Source organism: Erpetoichthys calabaricus, chromosome 15, assembly GCF_900747795.2.
Source record: "Erpetoichthys calabaricus chromosome 15, fErpCal1.3, whole genome shotgun sequence".
NCBI classification, from domain to species: domain Eukaryota; kingdom Metazoa; phylum Chordata; class Cladistia; order Polypteriformes; family Polypteridae; genus Erpetoichthys; species Erpetoichthys calabaricus.
In genome coordinates, this window is record NC_041408.2 from 102,041,638 (window position 1) to 102,061,773 (window position 20,136).

The 20,136-nt window shown below is 36.6% G+C and overlaps 1 protein-coding gene across 2 annotated transcripts in view; it reads right to left on the bottom strand.

Annotated features, from left to right (window-relative positions):
* Nucleotides 1-1,314: 1,314 nt before the first annotated feature.
* Nucleotides 1,315-20,136, bottom strand: part of foxn2a (forkhead box N2a) — a 91,184-nt gene continuing 72,362 nt past the window's right edge. For both annotated transcript variants that reach the window (XM_028820402.2, XM_051919617.1), the window contains 2 exons: nucleotides 5,489-5,557; nucleotides 1,315-4,072 (listed from right to left, as the gene is read on the bottom strand). In XM_028820402.2, coding sequence (XP_028676235.1) covers nucleotides 3,549-4,072; nucleotides 5,489-5,557 — 593 coding nt within the window. In that variant the 3' untranslated portion in view covers nucleotides 1,315-3,548. The remainder of the gene's footprint in view (nucleotides 4,073-5,488; nucleotides 5,558-20,136) is intronic.

A 20,136-nucleotide genomic window follows, 5' to 3' on the forward strand; every position in this document is an offset into this window, starting at 1 on the left:
AAAAAAGGTCATCTGTCTTACAGACACTGAAGACAGCTAGACTCATTGTTACACAAACTGATACTGTATTGGCAGCTTACGTTAGTTTTCATTTAAAATCAAAAAAATAAAAATAAAAACAAAGTAGATAAGAAAAGCAATCGTACATAAAGTATGTCACTTTCAGCCTGACTACTTGCGTAGAGATTATGGCAACTGCTTCACTCTTTCTGGCTAGCTGAACAAAAGAAATAGAGTGCGATAGCACCTCATCTCTGGAATACAATTCCAAGGGATAATTACTCTCTTTTGTCAATATATCTGTATTTAGCTTTAATAATAAATAAAAAAGAAAATGGAAATTAAAAAGAAAATGAGATGAAACAATGGCACTCTTCTTTGATGGCTGATTGAATCATTCCTCAGGAATTATATACCTAACAAACACAAACCTGGTTACTTTTGTACGCTTTGTCTTTCTATTTACTAAGTACACCTTCCTTTTCTCTAAAGCCCCATAAATAACATCAAAATACAGAACCATCTTTTACCTAAGCTATTTTGAAGCTGACTGATCAAACTGAAAAGCTTGGCCTCTTCAATAGTTGAGCATATGCTATAAAAACACTTTAGTCCTTAGGACCAATATTGAAAAAAAAAAAAAAAAAAATAATGAAGTAAGTGCCAGGGTATCTGCTCTGGAAGTACATCTGATTTTTCATAACCACCCAACCTTCATATCCCCATACCCATACCATCTTGACATTGCTGCTTATTAAATATCTAATGTTTCAAAGTAAAAATGTTGCTAAATTTCTTGAGAATTCAATCATGAACTCATAGCATAGATTCGTAATACTGTACATAGCTCATGGCAGAGGTAGGGGACTGACTGTTTCACCACCTCCCATTCTTTTCTCTTGCCTCCAACTATTCAAATCCTACTAGAAGAAGAAAAAGTATAAAAATTAAAACAAATCATACTTTCTATCAAAACCTTCTGTGAATTGTGCCATGATAATTTCAGCCAATCATCTCTACATGCATTCTAAATCCTTTTTACAAAAATAAATATAAAAAATAAACAGTTTAATAGCTACTTGCTTTAGGTAAACATCTACATTTCATACAGGTTTGCAAACATATGACCAGTCACAGCTTTCCAGTTTAACAAAAAACTGAAGAAATGATGAAACAAACAGCTAATCTTGCTTTATATTGGAATACCATTCTATTCTGATCACCTGCAAAAAATACATTTTAAGTTGGACTGGCAGTGGATGGAGGGGATATATATATATATATATATATATATATATATATATATATATATATATATATATATATATATATGAGACTGAGTCTTTTGCCTGCTACATACCCATATAACTAATGGCAATGAAACATTAACCAATTCACTTAATGTTTCTGTAAACAAATTGAGCTGGTATTAAGTCAAAATGTCATCAATTTCAACCTGCTGTTAACACTATCTGCAAATCCTGTTTACCACTGACCTACCGGCAACAAATAAAATTAGAACAAACAGAACTGAAAATAATTCAACAGTTGTTTGTTTCGGGTAATTACTCACATTTTCAATCAGGCAGTGATAACTAAAACATAATTAAAACAAGAAACAAACTGAAAAAAATGTGACAGTTCCTGGTAAATTCTTTCCACACAAACTGAAATACATTGTATGTATATTTAATATTTACTTTAACAGCAACCTTTTACCTGCTAAGTTCCCTTATCCTGGCCTGTGAGAATCTCTGTAAATGCTTGATTTAAACTTAAGCATAGGTGTGCTGGTCCTGGCAAACTGCAGAAGGACCTCATTTTGATAGGTCAGTGTTTTTCAAATGAATAATTTAAAAGGCTGAGGTGGCAACCACATTTACATGATGGCATTGGCAAGGAGTTAAAGAAGAGAGATACGCTGTCTGTAAGATGTGGATAAACCCGTACTGCTTTGATACATAAAAACTATATGTATCAACAGATACGTTAAAAATATTATGACATGACATAACAGAAATAAGGACAGAAGTGTACATTTAGTAGAATGCATACAATATAAAGAATCAAAGTGAGCATTGATGGTAAGAAGGCAGTAAAAATGTAAGTTTGGATTCTAATGAGATGAGGTCCTGCTTTTCGGCGATTCTTAACTGCGTAAATGTTGGAAATATAAAAGAATTAATAACCCTCAAAATTCTCAACTTTAAACTGTTAGAAAATAAAGGATTTTTTAAGCTAAACTGTACTTTAAAGAGTGTGATTTTGTAAGGTCACATGAAAACAGAGATAATCTGACTGACTGAACGTCCACTTTCTTCCTAGAAATACAAGGTCTCTAAGCCAGCAAGGATTATTTCCATCTTGACTCATACACTGTGGGACACAAGCAAGTACCTTTTTGTTTTCAAATTTTATCCGTAACAAAACTAAATCATGTTTTACAACAAAAAACACACAAATTGCTCACTTGTGCTTTGTTTGTCAAGTTGGTGTCAGTCTAGTAGCTTTGCACTTCCTTGGTCCAGCACACCATAAGAACAATGGATATTTTGCGACATAGTATTCAAAAAGGAAAGAAATAAAAAAAACACAACAACAAATTCCACAAAAGGGCTGTTTTTTTCCCCTCAAACCCCAGCGGACAGTGTAATATAGCAGGAAAAATTAATCAAGGGATTGAAAAAAATGACATTATTTTGTTCACTTTTCTTTTTCTATACTCCAAAGAACATTCACTGTTTTTTGATTCAGAAAAACAGAAAATGTGTGTGCATACCTCTCACATAATAGTTTGAAACAAGTTTTGAAAATTTTTTTTTTTTTAAAACTAATTATGACTCTAGAGGGTTTCTTTTCAAAATTATAATCTCCCATATAGTCTTCTGTTGAAGTGCTTTAAATGAACTCCTGTTGCGGAACTCAAAAGCAAAGTTCAGGAAAGCTACTAAAGGCTACACATTAACACAAAGTCCAGAGGCTCTTTCTCTAACTTTCTCCCTGATAAGGTTGTGGTGCTAATGCTTTCTTGTCTTCATCTAAATGTATAATCCACCTTGGAGAAAAAAATAAAAAATGGTTTGTAATAATTATTGCATTTTGTTTTGGGCTGTATCTCTCGGATAATCTTCTAGCTGAGAAATGCCTCATTTTCTTGACACTATTCAAAGAGTTTTACAAAGGAAAGTACGGTACAACTGTGAAAAATGATGGAAAGCAGAAGTCCTGCTGTGTGCTATAAATCCATGCATTCATCCCTAAATATACCAGTAACTTGCTGGGAAAGGAAGCATGCAACTGTTTTATGTTTGAAACTCATCACTTTTTTAAACAAAGAGAAAAACGATATAAATTTGTTGAATTGCTTCATCTTATTTGACCCTTCAGAGTAGTTCACAGCAGTCACTATCTTCTTAACAAAAGTCTTAATATGGCTTTGTTCTCCTTTGTAAAATGATATTGCCATGTGGGGTTATTTTTTCAATATATATAAAAAACAAAAAAAACTAAAAAAAAAAAAAAAAAAAAAACTGCCACTCTTGGAAGTCTTAATTTTTGCTCTTGCTCTTTGCTGTGCATCTTGAAGCATCCAAACATGTGCGAATCCCAGCAAGGTGCAGAAGAGAACCTGCTGCCTCCTTTAGCTCCTCGTCAATCTCCACCTTCACTTCTCTGCGGGGCTTCTTGTTGGCTGGTGCACCAGCTGCTAGACTGGCACTGCATCGCTGAGATCCATAGCCACTGTCTCCAAGGAGATCTTCTGTTTCCTCTTCTTCCCCATCATCTGGCAAATCAGAATCTTCATCACTATTGAAGCCCTCGCTCCCTGCTCGTCGAGCTGTTGATGCAAACTCATAGGCCTCATCCACAGATGATGAGGAAGACACACTTGACCTTGACGCACAGCGTTGGAAGGTGGCAGTGTAATTGTGATCTTCCTTAGGGTCATTGCTGACAACTGCTATTACTGGCTGAGAAAGATCAATAGGTTTATCTTGCACATCCTGTATGCTGTTGCTGCTGTAGGTCCTCTTTACTGGCAATGTGGCAGAGGCAGAGTGAGACAGGCCACCTGATTGAAGAGAAATGGCATTGCACTTATGAAGTGAAGATTACAAATAAAAGGAAAAAATTGAGAATGCATTCACAATTTAAAGGAACTCTTGTTTTTCATACAAATTATTGCACTTCACATTTCCCACAATGAATAATATCATATGAAAGACACTACATAAAAGTAAAAATGTCAAATAATAGATTAATAATTCAAAAAAGAAGGCTTCAGAATAAAGCTGATGCGGACAGAATTATCAGTTCTAGTTGGGAGACAGTGACCTACAGGAAATACAACTTGAAAAATATTTAGGGGTATACATTGTTTCAACATTCTCATCCTATTGAAATGTGCAGAATCAATTAAAAGGCAAATTAAATGTAAGTATACTATTGAAACTGCTGAATGCAAATCAAATGAAATTATATTCAGATTATATGATATGTATGTGATACTACCACACAGAAAACATACAAGGAAGACCTAAGCCAACTAAGGTGCAATTTCTAAACTAAACAGCATGTACTACTCTGACAGAATAACAGAATGAAGCTACTTTAGGCCTAATGTCATGTGATGAAGCTGATGATATCTTGAATCATTTTTTTCTTTTTCTTCTTTAAACTGTGGGAATATCCTTTACTTGTTTGTTTTTTTTTTGGCATATGTACACTAATGGACCCATTCACTAATACTTAACTAACCAAATTAGACTAATGGATCTGTGTTAAATTTGTTACATTTTGTATGTAGCATGGGGGTTAGCAGAGTTTCAATTTTGGAGTATTTTTTACATAGAGTAGCATGTGGCCCCACACAAGTTAAACTGACTCATATGGATTGGATATACAGTTCAGATGTTACAGGTCACTACAAAAAAAAAAAAAAAAAAAAAAAAAGGTTATGTTTTTTTAGTTATAGTTAAGGTATGCATTATGTCCTTGTGTTCTGACCACATGACATTTGAGAGCTAGTAAAATATGATACCAGAGACATTAGAAAACGAACAAGTTGTGATTGAGTAAAATTATGTGGTAATTCAACTTAAATATCCAAATTTTAAACAGCCAAGACACTATGTGCTATAGGGTAAAGGCAGTAAATGTTACTTGGAATGTGAGGTCTCTTGACCCAGCTAAGCAGCTAATCTTTTTTTCCTTTTCATTTTTGAGATAAAGGCAATCATCTGGCTTCGATCCTTCATGGGATGCTCAGAATAATGATACAGGGATCTTGAGGCCGGGCTCAAATTTCAATTCAATATTTTTACATTTTTACATTTTGTCTTTTTGAGGGCCCATTTTAACCTAATAACACATGACATGTAACTAAAAATACACAATCCTGACAAATGTACAAATTAAAATGTTAACTTCTACAAGAAAGATAGAAAAAAAAGGTCTTACTGCCTTGCTATAACATTAAATCACTTACACTCCATCTTCTGTTTCTCTGGGGAAGAGTTTAAAAGCATCATGGCTGTGGCTGCATCAATGTCAGATTCTAGAAAGAAGAGAGATAAGGGGAAAAAATCAGTTATATTTACTGGCTTGCACATGGGCACAGAATTAACCTTGAGCTTTTAAAGCTGAGCCATAATTCCCATCACCAAGAAAAGCCAAAAAGCCTCCAGGGGCCAAAATATAAATTATTAAAACCAAACTAAAAATGAAGTATCTTTTTTTTTAACTGAGAATCAAGGCAATTGGTTGTTGAAACATTTGTAGCCAAGGTTACAAAGGCAGAGATTCACAATTTTAACATGCATTTCAGTGATATAACTGGGAAATATTAACTGCTTGCAAGATATGAAAACCACATAATTAAAAAAAACACTAGAGAATATTTCTTTAAGGAAATTATTTCATAACTTAATTGCTCTCAATTTTTGTTGTCAAACAGATGTGATAATGCAACATTAGCCTGTGGAAAAATTAAATAGATAGTTGCTTTATAAAGAGGCTCATCCTGCAGAAATGCATGATCAGATGTGGAGAATTAGATAGAGTCCATTAGGCAACTGAAGGCAGCAAGCTCACGCATTTTTAAAATCATGCTAGTAATGGAAACCAGAACAGGTTATCAGTGCCATCTATTCTGATCCAACACTGCAATGTGCTCTTAACATAATTCTTCACATTCAACAGTTTTTGTATTTCAGAACATACTGTTAACATTAATTTTATCTTTATATCATTTAAATAAGACATGTCTCTAATCATACACTTTGTTATATATGATCATGGTGTGCTTTGCCTGCCACAAGGGGCTTGGGGAATTAATTTCTATACCATTTATAAGGTGAGACCTACAAATGGACAATTTAACTTTCTAATTTAAGATTTATAGACAGATAAAGCCACCTGACTCATCTTTATTTAGCTGAACAACTGTTTAACCATACAGAAAACAGAGCTGGTCTTCCAATTGCCATAGGAGCACAAACATGGTTAAAGAAGATAAGGACAGTTGTTTGACTGCCACAAGATGGAGCAGGCACCACAGCCAAGAATTTCTTTATTGTAAGTTAATTAAGAAAGCAGCAACAGATGGAGGCACCAAGATTTACTATCATATAGCAGTATTAGTTCTTCTAGAAATCCTTACGGCTAAAAGAAAGTTAGCTAAAAATATGTACATTAAAAAAGAGGGTGTTGGAAGTAACTGTGGAAAATTAGGAGGTCAGACATCTTTGCATTTCAAAAATTTGCCCTGTGTAACACTGTTAGTTGCTTTGGTTATTTGCTGAATTCCTATTTCCCTTTCAAATTGAAGTACACACCTAACAAAATACATCTTTTGACAGGATAAGTATCTTTAACCTGAAGAAAGATTTTTAAGTCCTAGTTATGAAAGGGTCAGTTTTAAATATTGTACGAGACCAAGAAAAGAAGTACATCATTGGTATCCAGGCACATTGCTGTGATCACCCCTGCCAGTTGGTCAGGTGAAAAAGTACTTTGGGTTAGTATAAGCACATTAACAAGTATTACAGTAAAACCTTAAATAAACACTACATGTCACACTAGCATGGTCAGAAGAATGGGTGTGAGGGGGACTGCATGCAAGCACTATAACCATACATTTAGATAATATTGCACATACGCCTATATTAAACCATATATGCCTCTCAAAAGAACCACAAGTAAAATAATAATGGACCAACATTCACATACTTTAGCATTCCTCATTTTTCCTGGAAATTTCCTGTTTTTCTCATTTTGCTGAACAAACCCATTGGCAACAGCAGTCATATTCACTTAAGGAAACAGCAATAGAAAAGTACACAGTGGCGTTGACAACATGGCTTTGTTTAACCCGTTCACTTCGACAAATGTGTGTGTGTGTACAAACTCTTTTGAAAGCATTTTGATTAGTACAGTAAAGTAACCGCATGTGTATGGTCAGTGGCAAAATCTAAGCACGAAGTTGTGAAAAAAATGTAAAGCAGAGTAATTGCTTCCTAGGTTATGTAGTATACAACAACAATGAATACAATATATAACATTAAAAAGCTAAAAGTGCCCTGAATGCCCGCCCTTCCCTTCAATTTATGTGGTTCATTGATCCCAGTATTTCAAAGAGGTATTAATACCACATACATAAGCATGCATATGAAGAATTTTATAACTCTAATGCACCAATTTAACATCTCAACAGAAAAAGCTTATTTGTCCATACGTAAGCTAATGACAAGTAATTCTGAAGTTACTTTTGAACATTCAAACAACAATTGATTGTAAAATATAAGAGGATATGTTGGCTAGGTTGATTAACATCGGAATAGACTGCATCAAAGGGTCTTAAGAGCTAGTCTAATGACTATTTAGAAGGTCCTGGACAAATCTGATGGCTCCACTTTACTAAGCTAATAAATCAATACACTATTTACGTAGGCCCTCCTCATGAATAAAGAAGCAATGATTTCAGCATTGCCCTAATTGTAGCCTTTACAGTCCCCATAACAATAAGATAGTTTTAATATTAATATTTTTATGAGGGGTTTACGGAGGTAATAAGTGACCACAAAAGCAGAATTTGTAGATTACTACAGAGAAAAAAGAGGTATAAGCATAATGAGCTAGGCAGTGCCTGCCTCACCCCTATCTAGTATTGAACTTAATTTAATCTTTATAAGATCATGCCAATTTAAAATAAACTTGACTTATTATTAGCACTAGAAATTGCAGCAGAGTAACATCAAATTCTTGTCCCCATAGTTTCAAAATCATTACAATTTAAGACACCATGCCCTCCCAAAACCAGAAATTGGATCAGATTCCATACTTTTAAGGACCTCAAGGTAAAAAGCCACCTTTAACATCTCTGTCCTAGAAAGCAACTGAAAACCATTTGACATGACCTACATGGTCCATAAATATTTGGACAGAGACAACTTTTTTCTAATTTTGGTTCTGTACATTACCACAATGAATTTTAAATGAAACAACTCAGATGCAGTTGAAGTGCAGACTTTCAGCTTTAATTCAGTGGGGTGAAAAAAACGATTGAATAAAAATGTGAGGCGACTAAAGCATTTTTTTTAACACAATCCCTTCATTTCAGGGGCTCAAAAGTAATTGGACAAATTAAATAACTGGAAATAAAATGTTCATTTCTAATATTTGGTTGAAAACCCTTTGCTGGCAATGGCATGCCTGAAGTCTTGAACTCATGGACATCACCAGATGCTGGGTTTCCTCCTTTTTAATGCTCTGCCAGGCCTTTACTGCAGCGGCTTTCAGTTGCTGTTTGGTTGTGGGCCTTTCTGTCTGAAGTTTAGTCTTCAACAAGTGAAATGCATGCTTAATTGGGTTAAGATCAGGTGACTGACTTGGCCATTCAAGAATTTTTCACTCCTTTGCTTTAATAAGCTCCTGGGTTGCTTTGGCTGTATGTTTTGGGTCATTGTCCATCTGTATCATGAAACGCGGCCCAATCAATTTGACTGCATTTAGCTGGATTTGAGCAGACAGTATGTCTCTGAACACTTCAGAATTCATTCGGCTGCTTCTGTCCTGTGTCACATCATCAATAAACACTAGTGTCCCAGTGCCACTGGCAGCCATGCATGCCCAAGCCATTACACTGCCTCCACCGTGTTTTACAGATGACGTGGTATGCTTTGGATAATGAGCTGTTCCACGCCTTCTCCATACTTTTTTCTTGCCATCATTCTGGTAGAGGTTGATCTTGGTTTCATCTGCCCAAAGAATGTTATTCCAGAACTGTGCTGGCTTTTTTAGATGTTCTTTAGCAAAGTCCAATCTAGCCTTTCTATTCTCGAGGCTTATGAGTGGCTTGCACCTTACAGTGCACCCTCTGTATTTACTTTCATGCAGTCTTCTCTTTATGGTAGACTTGGATATCGATACGCCTACCCCCTGGAGAGTGTTGTTCGCTTGGTTGGTTGTTGTGAATGGGTTTCTCTTCACCATGGAAATGATTCTGCGATCATCCACCACTGTTGTCTTCCGTGGACATCCAGGTCTTTTTGCGTTGCTGAGTTTACCAGTGCTTGCTTTCTTTCTCAGGATGTACCAAACTGTAGATTTTACCACTCGTAATATTGTAGCAATTTCTCGGATGGGTTTTTTCTGTTTTCGCAACTTAAGGACGGCTTCTTTCACCTGCCTGGAGAGCTCCTTTGACCGCATGTTGTCTGTTCACAGCAAAATCTTCCACATGCAAGCAGCGCCACACCTCAAATCAACTCCAGGCCTTTTATCTGCTTAATTGATAATAAAATAATGGACTTGCCCACACCTGCCCATGAAATAGCCTTTGAGTCAATTGTCCAATTACTTTTGAGCCCCTGAAATGAAGGGATTGTGTTAAAAAAAAGCTTTAGATTGCCTCACATTTTTATGCAATCTTTTTGTTCACCCCACTGAATTAAAGCTGAAAGTCTGCACTTCAACTGCATCTGAGTTGTTTCATTTAAAATTCATTGTGGTAATGTACAGAACCAAAATTAGAAAAGAATTGTCTCTGTCCAAATATTTATGGACCTAACTGTACATTTGTTGTTTATTACAGTATGTGCAAAGACAATTGTACTGAAATACTTACGTTGTACAGACATTGGTTTGATTTTTCCCTCTGAGCATAGTTTTCCCAGAAAGTTCACTGTGTAAAGAATTACTTGAAGTATTTGTGAGAAACTCTTACACTTACATCTAAGCCTCAGTGCCTTGTTGAACAACTGATTTTAAACTTATATCCAGGGTCTATCTTCATAATTCCCTTCTACTTTTGAAACACTTCAGTCATGTCACGTTTTAATCTTTGCTTGTTTAGAGTGAAGAGATTGAATTTCTTCAATCTTTTCTCATACTATATGCCTCATATACTTGGAATTGGTGTAGTAGGTCTTTTGTTAGATTTTCTTTAAAACTGTTATGTTTTATCTATACAACATAAACCAAATCTACACACAATATTCTAGATGTGGCATGTGCTACATAATTCAACATCCTAAAAACCTTGTTTCTTGAATTGTACGCTGTCTAACTACTGATAGTGACGTGTCGACTAGGGGTTCCAAGTCATTCTCATAAGTTATAGTTTCTGATTTTCCATTGTGTTTTAATAGTTAATGCAGGTGCTTCTCATATACATGATATTTATCAGACATTTATTTACAAAAGGTAAAATGTCTTTAACCTATATACCTTGAAAATCTGAAAATCTGTTTTTTTTTTTTCAGATTCTCTCTGTAGAGAATTTTCTAATTTTACAGATTATCTGCCTAACTTTCATCCTTGAAGGTAAATTAGTTAGTTTAACCCACATTATTTACATAAATCAAAAAAGATTTACCACTGATCTTTTATAGATTTTATTAATAAACATTTGCAGTTTCTTTTACAGTATACATTTCTTCTCGCTTACAGTTTTTACACCTTATCTTCTCCTAAACTAATGGATAGAAGAATATAGGCTGGCTAAGCTGAGGCAGACTCAGCATATACTTTTATCCAATCAAGAAAACAAATATACAGTTTTGGTATTTTCAGACTATAACTAACAGTTCTTCTTTAATACAACAATAAATGTTATAAACACATTAGTTGATTCAGAAGAGCCAGGCACTCTAATAAGGAATGTCTGGTTTATGAAGGTACCCAGCAAATTAACTTGATAGCTAGGATTTACTTATGATTAGCCTTTGGAACAATGTTCAGGAGAACTTAACAAAACATTTCAAACACCCAGCCAAAAGGTCACAACTGTGACCTGCAGTGAAAAATACAAGGAGTGATACAGTGCGAGATACATTTTGCTTTGTATAATTTTGAAAACTGTTAAAAAAAATAATTACATTTCTATTTCAGCAATATCCTTCTCTCAATGCCTTCTAGCATTTTTAACCTGTTTACTCTGTTAATCTGTTTACTCATCCATTGTAGACTTAAAAAATGCTATTGTGTCTAATGTTAGGAATGAATGTGCACTGAATATATGAACATTTAGTCGTTTGCCCCCACATTACTTATTTAAGGTTTTTTTGTACCTCTTCAAGTTGACTTTTTGAAACTACAGTATTTTAACTTTCACAGATTCACTCCAGCAAGCGACACTGAAAGTTATTATACTACCGGTATAATTGCTCACTCCTATTTGGTCTGATGACAAGTTCATTATAAATTTTATCTTGATTATCTAGTCTTAATACTAGGGGGCTCCGCCCCCTGCTCGCTTCGCTCGCCAACCCCTGGCGTTGGGGCATGATAAAGAGTGAGATGTATGAATTAGATATAGAATAGTGTGCAGGTTTGGATGATGCCTATATAAATACAAAATAGAGTGTTTGGCATAGAGTAATGTTTTATTGGAATATTTCTCTGTATACAACATTAGTAGTAAAGATGGTGTCTTGTCTTTGAATGAGTCTTCCTTGGCATGGATCATTTTTAACTTTAAGTTTAATGTGAGATGAACGTCGAACACATGAGAAGGCAACATAAAGATGTCCATGTCCAAAAACGGGTTCAGAGAGGCAGATCCAAACTTTGTCCATGGTTTGTCCTTGTGATTTGTTAATGGTCATGGCAAATGCAGGTTTAATGGGGAACTGTCGGTGTTTCAATGTAAAAGGTAATTCCAGGTCAGAACTCATAAGGTCAATTCCAAGAATGAGAACAGTATTGTTAGCATGTGAATCTGAAAGAACTGTTGCTTGAATAACATCGTGTGTTATGGTGTTGACGACTAACCGTGTGCCATTGGATAAACCCTGTTTAGTGTTAAGGTTTCCTAATAGCATGATTATTGTTCCGTTGTTAAGGTCAAGGTTGTGTTGTGGTCATCCCTCCGGGTTAATAGTGTTCAAATATTCTAAGGGTAAATTCAGATGTTCATTGTCGTCATCAGAGTCAACTTTGTCAGAGCTTAGAAAGAGCCGTGTCTCTCCAGGAAATAATGAAATGACCTGTTTAATAATGTGATTAACATTAATATTTTTTGGACATAATATAGTGCGTTGTGTTAACCACATATGCGAAAGCAGTAAGGGCCATTGCCTTTTGGTGTCCTGTTATGTTCTCCGGTAGATGCAAAAGCAAATTAACTATTGTAGGATCTAATGCAGTTCATAAAGTTTTCACTTTCAGGCACATCGTTAGTTAGAAGCTTCTGTAGATATTCAGGATATGAATGTAAAGGAGGCTTTCTAATCTGCCCCTTTTGACAACAACGTGTAAATTCATTATTTGTATTGCCAGTTGTTTCTTCTGTGAAGTTAAGTGAATGACAATGATTGCAAATGACATTCATTAATCCCAATGAATTTTCCTCAATAGTGGACTCATTATTGAAAGCGTTGTCAGCCAACTGGCGTAAGCGTTTAGCAGGTGTCTGGCGTTGATGTCTGCGACGGGCATGTTTTGCTTGTGGCGTTTGAGTGCCGCGTTGTTGCATGTCCATTATTTGTGACGCGCTATTTTTGATTTTTAATTGATTCGCCTCCGCTTTGCGCAAAGTCCGTTTCACTCTATGTCGTGCATTGTTTGTATCGTGCCTTGTCCGGTTTTGTATGTCGGTCAGTTGAGCTTTCTGCTTTTTGAGTCCCGCTTGCTTGTTTTCTGGCCGGTCATATGCGCGTTGCTTTGCTCCCTTTTTTGTATGTCTGAGTCGCGAGCTGTTTCTTTTGAAATCGTGCTTGTTTCGATGCAGCACTTTGAGACGCGTACTGTATGCATCTACGTTCAATGTGTCTGTTCATTTGGGCACGTCTCTGTAACGGGGTTACTCGAGCTTTGAATTTTTTGATCCGAGACATTTTTTCTCACGTATTTTCCGAAGCGCGTTGTATGCGCCGCCGTGTATTGTTTTGGTTTCATTCGTGTTCGTATGTTTGGTCCCGTTATCCGATCCGAATCGTTTTGTACCCGTGACCGTGTATGCATGACTTGTTTGTTCCTCAGCGTGCGAAATATGTATAAGTAATAAGGAGGATCGCACTCACTGTTAATATGGAGCCTTTTCTCCAGTTGAACGGTTAATAGTGCTTTATTTTAATGAGATCCACCTATGCTGCCTAGTGTGAAGGTGTTGAGATGACGTATGTTTAATATGGACGTTTCCTTTAGATATGTGGCTTTGGGTGTCACTTCTTATTGATTTTGGGGGGGGGTGAGGATTGTTGTTGCGCGCGCGTCTTCTTTCGTTTTGTGTTCCAGGGGCTTGTTGAATACCCCTTTTTGTGTGTGTCCCGTCCGTTGCTTGTAGGGTGTGTGGGGTGGTTTTGTGTTCTTTTTTTTTGTGTTCCAGGGGCTTGTTAAATCCCCCTCTTGGTGTGTATCCCGTCCCATGCCTGTAGGGGGGGGAGCCTTGCCGTTGTGCGCGAGCGTCTTCTTTTTTTTTGTGTGCTAGTTTCGTGTGCAATGGGTTTCGTGCGGTGCCTGCCTTTGACTACATTTTTCTTTGCCTTTTCCCTTTTTCTGTGCTTGCGGCGTCTCATTTCTTTGTCCTCTTGTTTCTTTGCTCACTCCTTTTTTCTGTGGTCTTGTCCGCCTCTCGTAGCCCCTCATCCGCCTCTCGCGGCCCTTTCTTGCGCCTGCGCAGTACGTCTTTTTGCAGCTACGGCCCATGGCCGGATGTGCCTGCGTCCATCATCCGGTTTAGCATTCTCGGTTAGTAATATGGATGTATCGCTTCAACAGTAAGTGATGTTCTGAGTTAAAAAAAAAAACAAATCTGTGAATTTCTGTCCTTGTGTTGAAGTACTTGTGTGATCTTTACAGTTTACACTGGGGTGACTGATGTCCATAACCGTACCATATCCAACTATACCTGCTTAATTTGTATTATAATAATTTAAATCATTTTGATATTGATTTTGCTGTGTGTGACGAGAGCCTGTGATATATAAAATTCCAGGGTCAGTCAATCACTGCAGGTTTCTAGTCAGACCCAAATATCCTGACTAAGCTGCAACTCATCAATTATTTAAGTAGCTTAATTGTTAAATTCTATCTTCATGTATATGACCTCTGACTTTACTAAATAATGTTTATCCATATAAATTATCTATCCAAATTATATCAACAAAGGTTCTGCTATTAGCATAATAATAATAATAATTCATTACATTTATATAGCGCTTTTCTCAGTACTCAAAGCGCTATCCACACAGGGAGGAACCGGGAAGCGAACATAATACAATCTCTGTGTGCAGCGGCATACAAGTCCCAATTATTTAGGAAAGTATATTTTGACCAAGTAGGATTATGCAAGTTTATATACTGGATGGATGAATACATTTATCTTAAGTTTTAATAAACAGTCAGTCAGTCATTGTCCAACCCGCTACATCCTAACACAGGGTCATGGGGGTCTGCTGGAGCCAATCCCAGCCAGCACAGGGCACAAGGCAGGAACAAATCCCGGGCAGGGCTGCAGCCCACCGCAGTTTAATAAACATCAAAATAAAATAATTTTTAAGATGATGATACAAAATGACATTCATCACATGATCAGAACAAAGGTAGTGCACCTATGTTAGTAGTTTATTAAAAAACTAATGTCAGTACAAAGTATTTATCTTTCCGTTTGCTATGGTTCTGAGCAAGAAATATTACCATGTACCTTGTATGGCTGTTAGGAAGTTGTGAAAGAAGGAACTACCAAGGTTTAATTATTGTGCTGTACACAGTCTACAAGGGTATTAGAGGGTTCAAGCACGTGTAAAATGCATATACATGTTCTCTGATAAGTGTTTAATAACTCAAAAGTAACAAAAACAATGACAATAAAGATATAACCCTAAATACTGATTGAACATGCTTAAATTAATTTAACCCATTTGTTCCTTTTGAGTAATTGTATGTATTTTGATCTCAACAACTACTTATCCTTTAATAACAGCCCTTGAATTCTGTCGTGTATTTGCAGCAGCTTGATCAAGCAGACTCAGGATTACCCCTGTGAAGCATGACTACCCCTAATTTGCTTGTACTGTATGTACTTCATGAGAACCAAAAGCATCGATGAGCCTTATCTTTCATTTTTTAAAATTAATAGTTTTGGTGAATGGGAGATGCTAGTTACAATTTTATTTCTGTGATTTATATATGTGATTATCTCTGGTTCTGATCAGTCACCATGGGCAAAGCAGGCACTGTTGAAGAACACTTACACCATAACACATGTCACACTGGCCAACAAAATGCATGTAGCAGAAAATTACTCCAGTGTACTTTTTCCTTTTAACAAAAATGACAGGTGAATGATTGGGGGAAACATGCTGAATTACACACAAAAACGCACAAAACAATGAACATGAAAAATGAATGCAAACACATATATGTGAATTAAACCTTATGAAGGTGAGCTTCAGTGGGAAGAAAGCAGCTTGATGGACAGAGCATAATAATAGCCTATGCTCTTTAAGTGACAAAATCCATGATATTTCACTCATTAAGCCAATCAAAAATAAAAATATGCATGTATTTATGAAGATTCTTTCCTTCAAAAACAAAAAAGCTTATTTTATTTGACATGTTTATCCTTATGAATACAGTGGAACCTCGGTTCACGACCATAATTCTTTCCAAAACTCTGGTCGTAAACCGATTTGGTCGTGAACCGAAGCAATTTCCCCCATAGGATTGTATGTAAATACAATTAATCCGTTCCAGACCGTACAAACTGTATGTAAATATATATATTTTTTAATTTTTAAGCACAAATAAAGTTAATTATACCATAGAATGCACAACGTAATAGTAAACTAAATGTAAAAACATTGAATAACACTGAGAAAACCTTGAACAACAGAGAAAACTAACACTGCAATAGTTCACGCTATAGTGCTAGGAACCGCTAGCTAAAAACACTTTTTTTTAATGAGCAGGGGAAAAAATGAACATTTGAAAAATCCTAAATTTAATAAACCACCAAGAAAAGTAACATTGCAACAATGCAGGCTATGAACCGATCACTGTAAATAGAACTGAAAACAAAAACAAGCCTTCTCTACCTTATGTGTCCCTCCCTCTCTCGCTCGCTCGCTCTCCCTCTCTCGCTCGCTCTCTCTCTCTCTCTCTCTCTTGCAAGCCTGGAGCGCCTGTGTGTGTGTCTCTCTAGCGCGCTCCTGTGTGTGTGCGTGCCTCTCTCTTGCTGCCTGTGTGTGTGTGCGCGGCTCTCTCGTGAGCTGCCTGTGCAGCTCTCTCTCTAGCTGCCTGTGTGTGTGTGCCGCGCGCTCTTGCTCTCTTGCTCGCTGCACAGGAAATGCACAGGGAGAGACTGAACATGTACAAACCGAAAGGGAACCTGGCTTGTTCGTATACCGAGTGTGTGGTCGTGAACCGAGGAAAAAGTTTGGCGAACTTTTTGGTCGTAAACCGATTTGTACGTGTACCGAGACGTTCGTGAACCGAGGTTCCACTGTACTTTTTAAAAGATTAAGGTCATGAAGTTAGGAAACTGTTGGTTGGATAACTATTTACAAATATCAGTGATGTTCTAATCAATAATAAGCATGTCTAAGCATTTTGAACTTTTGCTTTCATACAGTCAGGTCCACAAGTATTTGGATAGTGACACAATTTTCATAATGTAAGCTCTGCACACCACCACAATGGATTTAAAACAAAGCAATCAAGATGTGATTGAAGTATAGACTTTCAGCTTTAATTAAAGGGGTTCAACAAAAGTACTGTATGAGCTGTTTAGAAAAAACAGACATTTTTATGCATGGCCCCCCTATTTTCAAGAGCTAAAAAGTATTTGGACAACTAACAATCATAAATATAACTATCATTTTAATATTTGGTTTTAAATCCTTTATAGTCAATGACTGCCTGAATTCTGGAACCCAGGCCATCTCCAGGTGCTGGTTTTCCACTCTAGTGATGCTTTGCCAGTCCTTTACTGCTGCTGTCTTCAGTTGCTGCTTGTTCATTGGGATTTCTTAAATCAGTTTTGTCTTCAGTAAATGAAATGTATACCCACTGGCCATTGAAGAATAATCTACTTCTTTGCTTTGAAAAGCACTCAAGTTTGCTTTCTCAGGATGTTTTTGCTCATTGTCCATCTGTATAGTGAAGTGTTGTCCTTTCAGTTTTAAAGCGATTGGCTGAATCTGAGCAGCTACAGTAGTATAGACCTATGCACTTCAGAATTCATCCTGCTACTTCTGCCAGCAGTCATATCATCAATAAACACTAGTCCATTCGCAGCCTTGCATGATCATGCCATAACACTGCCTCCTCCATGTTTCAAAGATGATGTGGTATTCATTGGATCATGAACCATTTCTTCTCTTCTCCATACTCTTCTCTTTCCAATATTCTGGAATATATTGCAAACCCTTTGTCTTTACTATCACAAAGTCTTCTCTTGATTGTAGACTTTGGCAATGATAGGTCTATGTCCCAGAGAGTGTTCCTGGTGTGGCTAAAAGTTGTGAAGGAGTTCCTCTTCACCAAGAACAGAATTCTGCAATCATCGAGAACAGTTGTCTTCTGTGGTTTTCTAGACCTTCTGGTGTTGCTGAGACCATCAGTGTGTTCCTTGTTTTTAAGAATATGCCAGATGGTTGATTTGACCAGTCCTCATGTTTCTGTTCTCTCTCTAAAGGGTTAGTTTTGTTTTCTTGGCCTAATAATGCAATGTTTTTACTTTCATGGACAGCTCTTCAGACCTCATATTGAGAGCTCACAGTGACAGCTTCCAAATGCAAATTCCACACTTGGAATCAATCCCAGGCCTTTTACCTGCTTAATAGTTAATGAAATAATGAGTGATCTGCTCCCAGCTGGCTATTGAACAGCTTGTCAGTCCATATACTTTTGAGCCCCTGGTAATAAGGGGGTTATTTACATTTACATCATTTAGCAGACGCTCTTATCCAGAGCGACTTACAACAGTGGTTGTTAGTTTTTTTCGCATACCCCTTGGGGTCAGAGCGCAGGGTCAGCCATTGTACAGCGCCCCCTGGAGCAATTACAGGTTAAGGGCCTTGCTCAAGGGCCCAGCAGAGTAGGATCTCTTTTGGCAGTGACGGGGATTCGAACCGGCAACCTTCGGGATACCAGCGCAGATCCTTAGCCTCAGAGCCACCACTCCGCCCCAGAAAAGGTTATGCAGAAAAATGTTTGTCAATCTTAAACGGCTTATACAATATTTTTGGTAAACCCTTTAAATTAAAGCTGAAACTCTACACTTCTATCACATAATGACGACTTTATTTCAAATCCATTGTGGTGCCGTACAGAGCCAAAATTATGAAAATTGTGTAATTCTCCAAATACTTATGGACTTAACTGCATCACCATATTAAACAGAAAATATGGAAGTTCAATTTCACAAATGACACTAAATTGTAACTAAAGCTAACACAGAACTGTATACACTGAAAACTGCCCAGTCTATAAAATATGTATGAATTTTTAAGGAGCAAACCAGGAATAAAAGAATGTGCAGGTTCTTTTTTTTTTTTTTTAATATTTTATTAATTTTTTTGTAATCATTCCATACAAATAGATCAATTTTTACAAAAAATAGGATTGAAAACAAATCAAACCCCATCCCTGAGAAGGAGAGCATGGCCAAAGGAGTAATACTTAAAGCTTGTAAATATACCTAAATTGTTGAGTTTAATAGGGCAATAAAGATAAATGGAGAAGAAAAAGAAATGCAGAGATAATTATTTCTTCTTATTCTAAAATATTATTGATTAGATCCTGCCAGGTTTTGAAAAAGTTCTGTACAGATCCTTTAACTGAGAATTAGATTTTTTCCAATTTCAAATAATATAAAACATCGGTTTCCCACTGACTTATAAGAGGAGAGTTAGGATTCTTCCAATTTAACAAAATAAGTCTGCGTGCCCAAAGTGTAGTGAATGCAATCACAGTTTGCTTGTCCTTCTCCACTTCAAATCCATCTGGAAGAACACCAAACACAGCTATTAATGGGTTAGGAAGGATTGTGACACCAAGGCTGTCTGAAAGGCACTTAAAAATTTTGGCCCAAAACATGTGACCCAGTTAGGCAGGAGCTTGGTTGCAGTGTTCACAGATTGGATCTTGCCCTGGAAATATTTTGGACAGTTTTATGCGAGACAGATGAGCTCGATATATAATTTTGCGTTGAATAATTGTATGCTTTGCGAATATGGAGCTCGAGTGAATTTTCTGCATTGTTACCTTCCACTCCTTTTCTGATATATTAAGAGATCTATTTCCCATTGTCCTCTTGGATCTTTGAAAGGAAGGGACTCTTAATAAAATTTTATATATTGCAGAAATGGTGTCTAAGTCCTCGAAACTGAGCAGTATTTTTCCCAGCATGGTGGAGGGTACAAGATGAGGAAAGTCGGGCAGGTTCTGTTTAACAAAGTTTCTAATTTGAAGATAGTGAAAGAAATGTGTAGCTGGAAGGTTAAATTTGGAATGTAATTGTTCAAAGGATGCAAAGATCTATATAAAGATCTCTGAGCAATTTAATCCCAAATCTTTTCCAGATATTAAAAACTAGATGTTTGTGAGGGCTGAAAGAGGTAGTTCTCCTGCAGAGGTGCCACAGATAAAAGGTTTTCCATCTTAAAATGATTTCTAAATTGGTTCCATGTT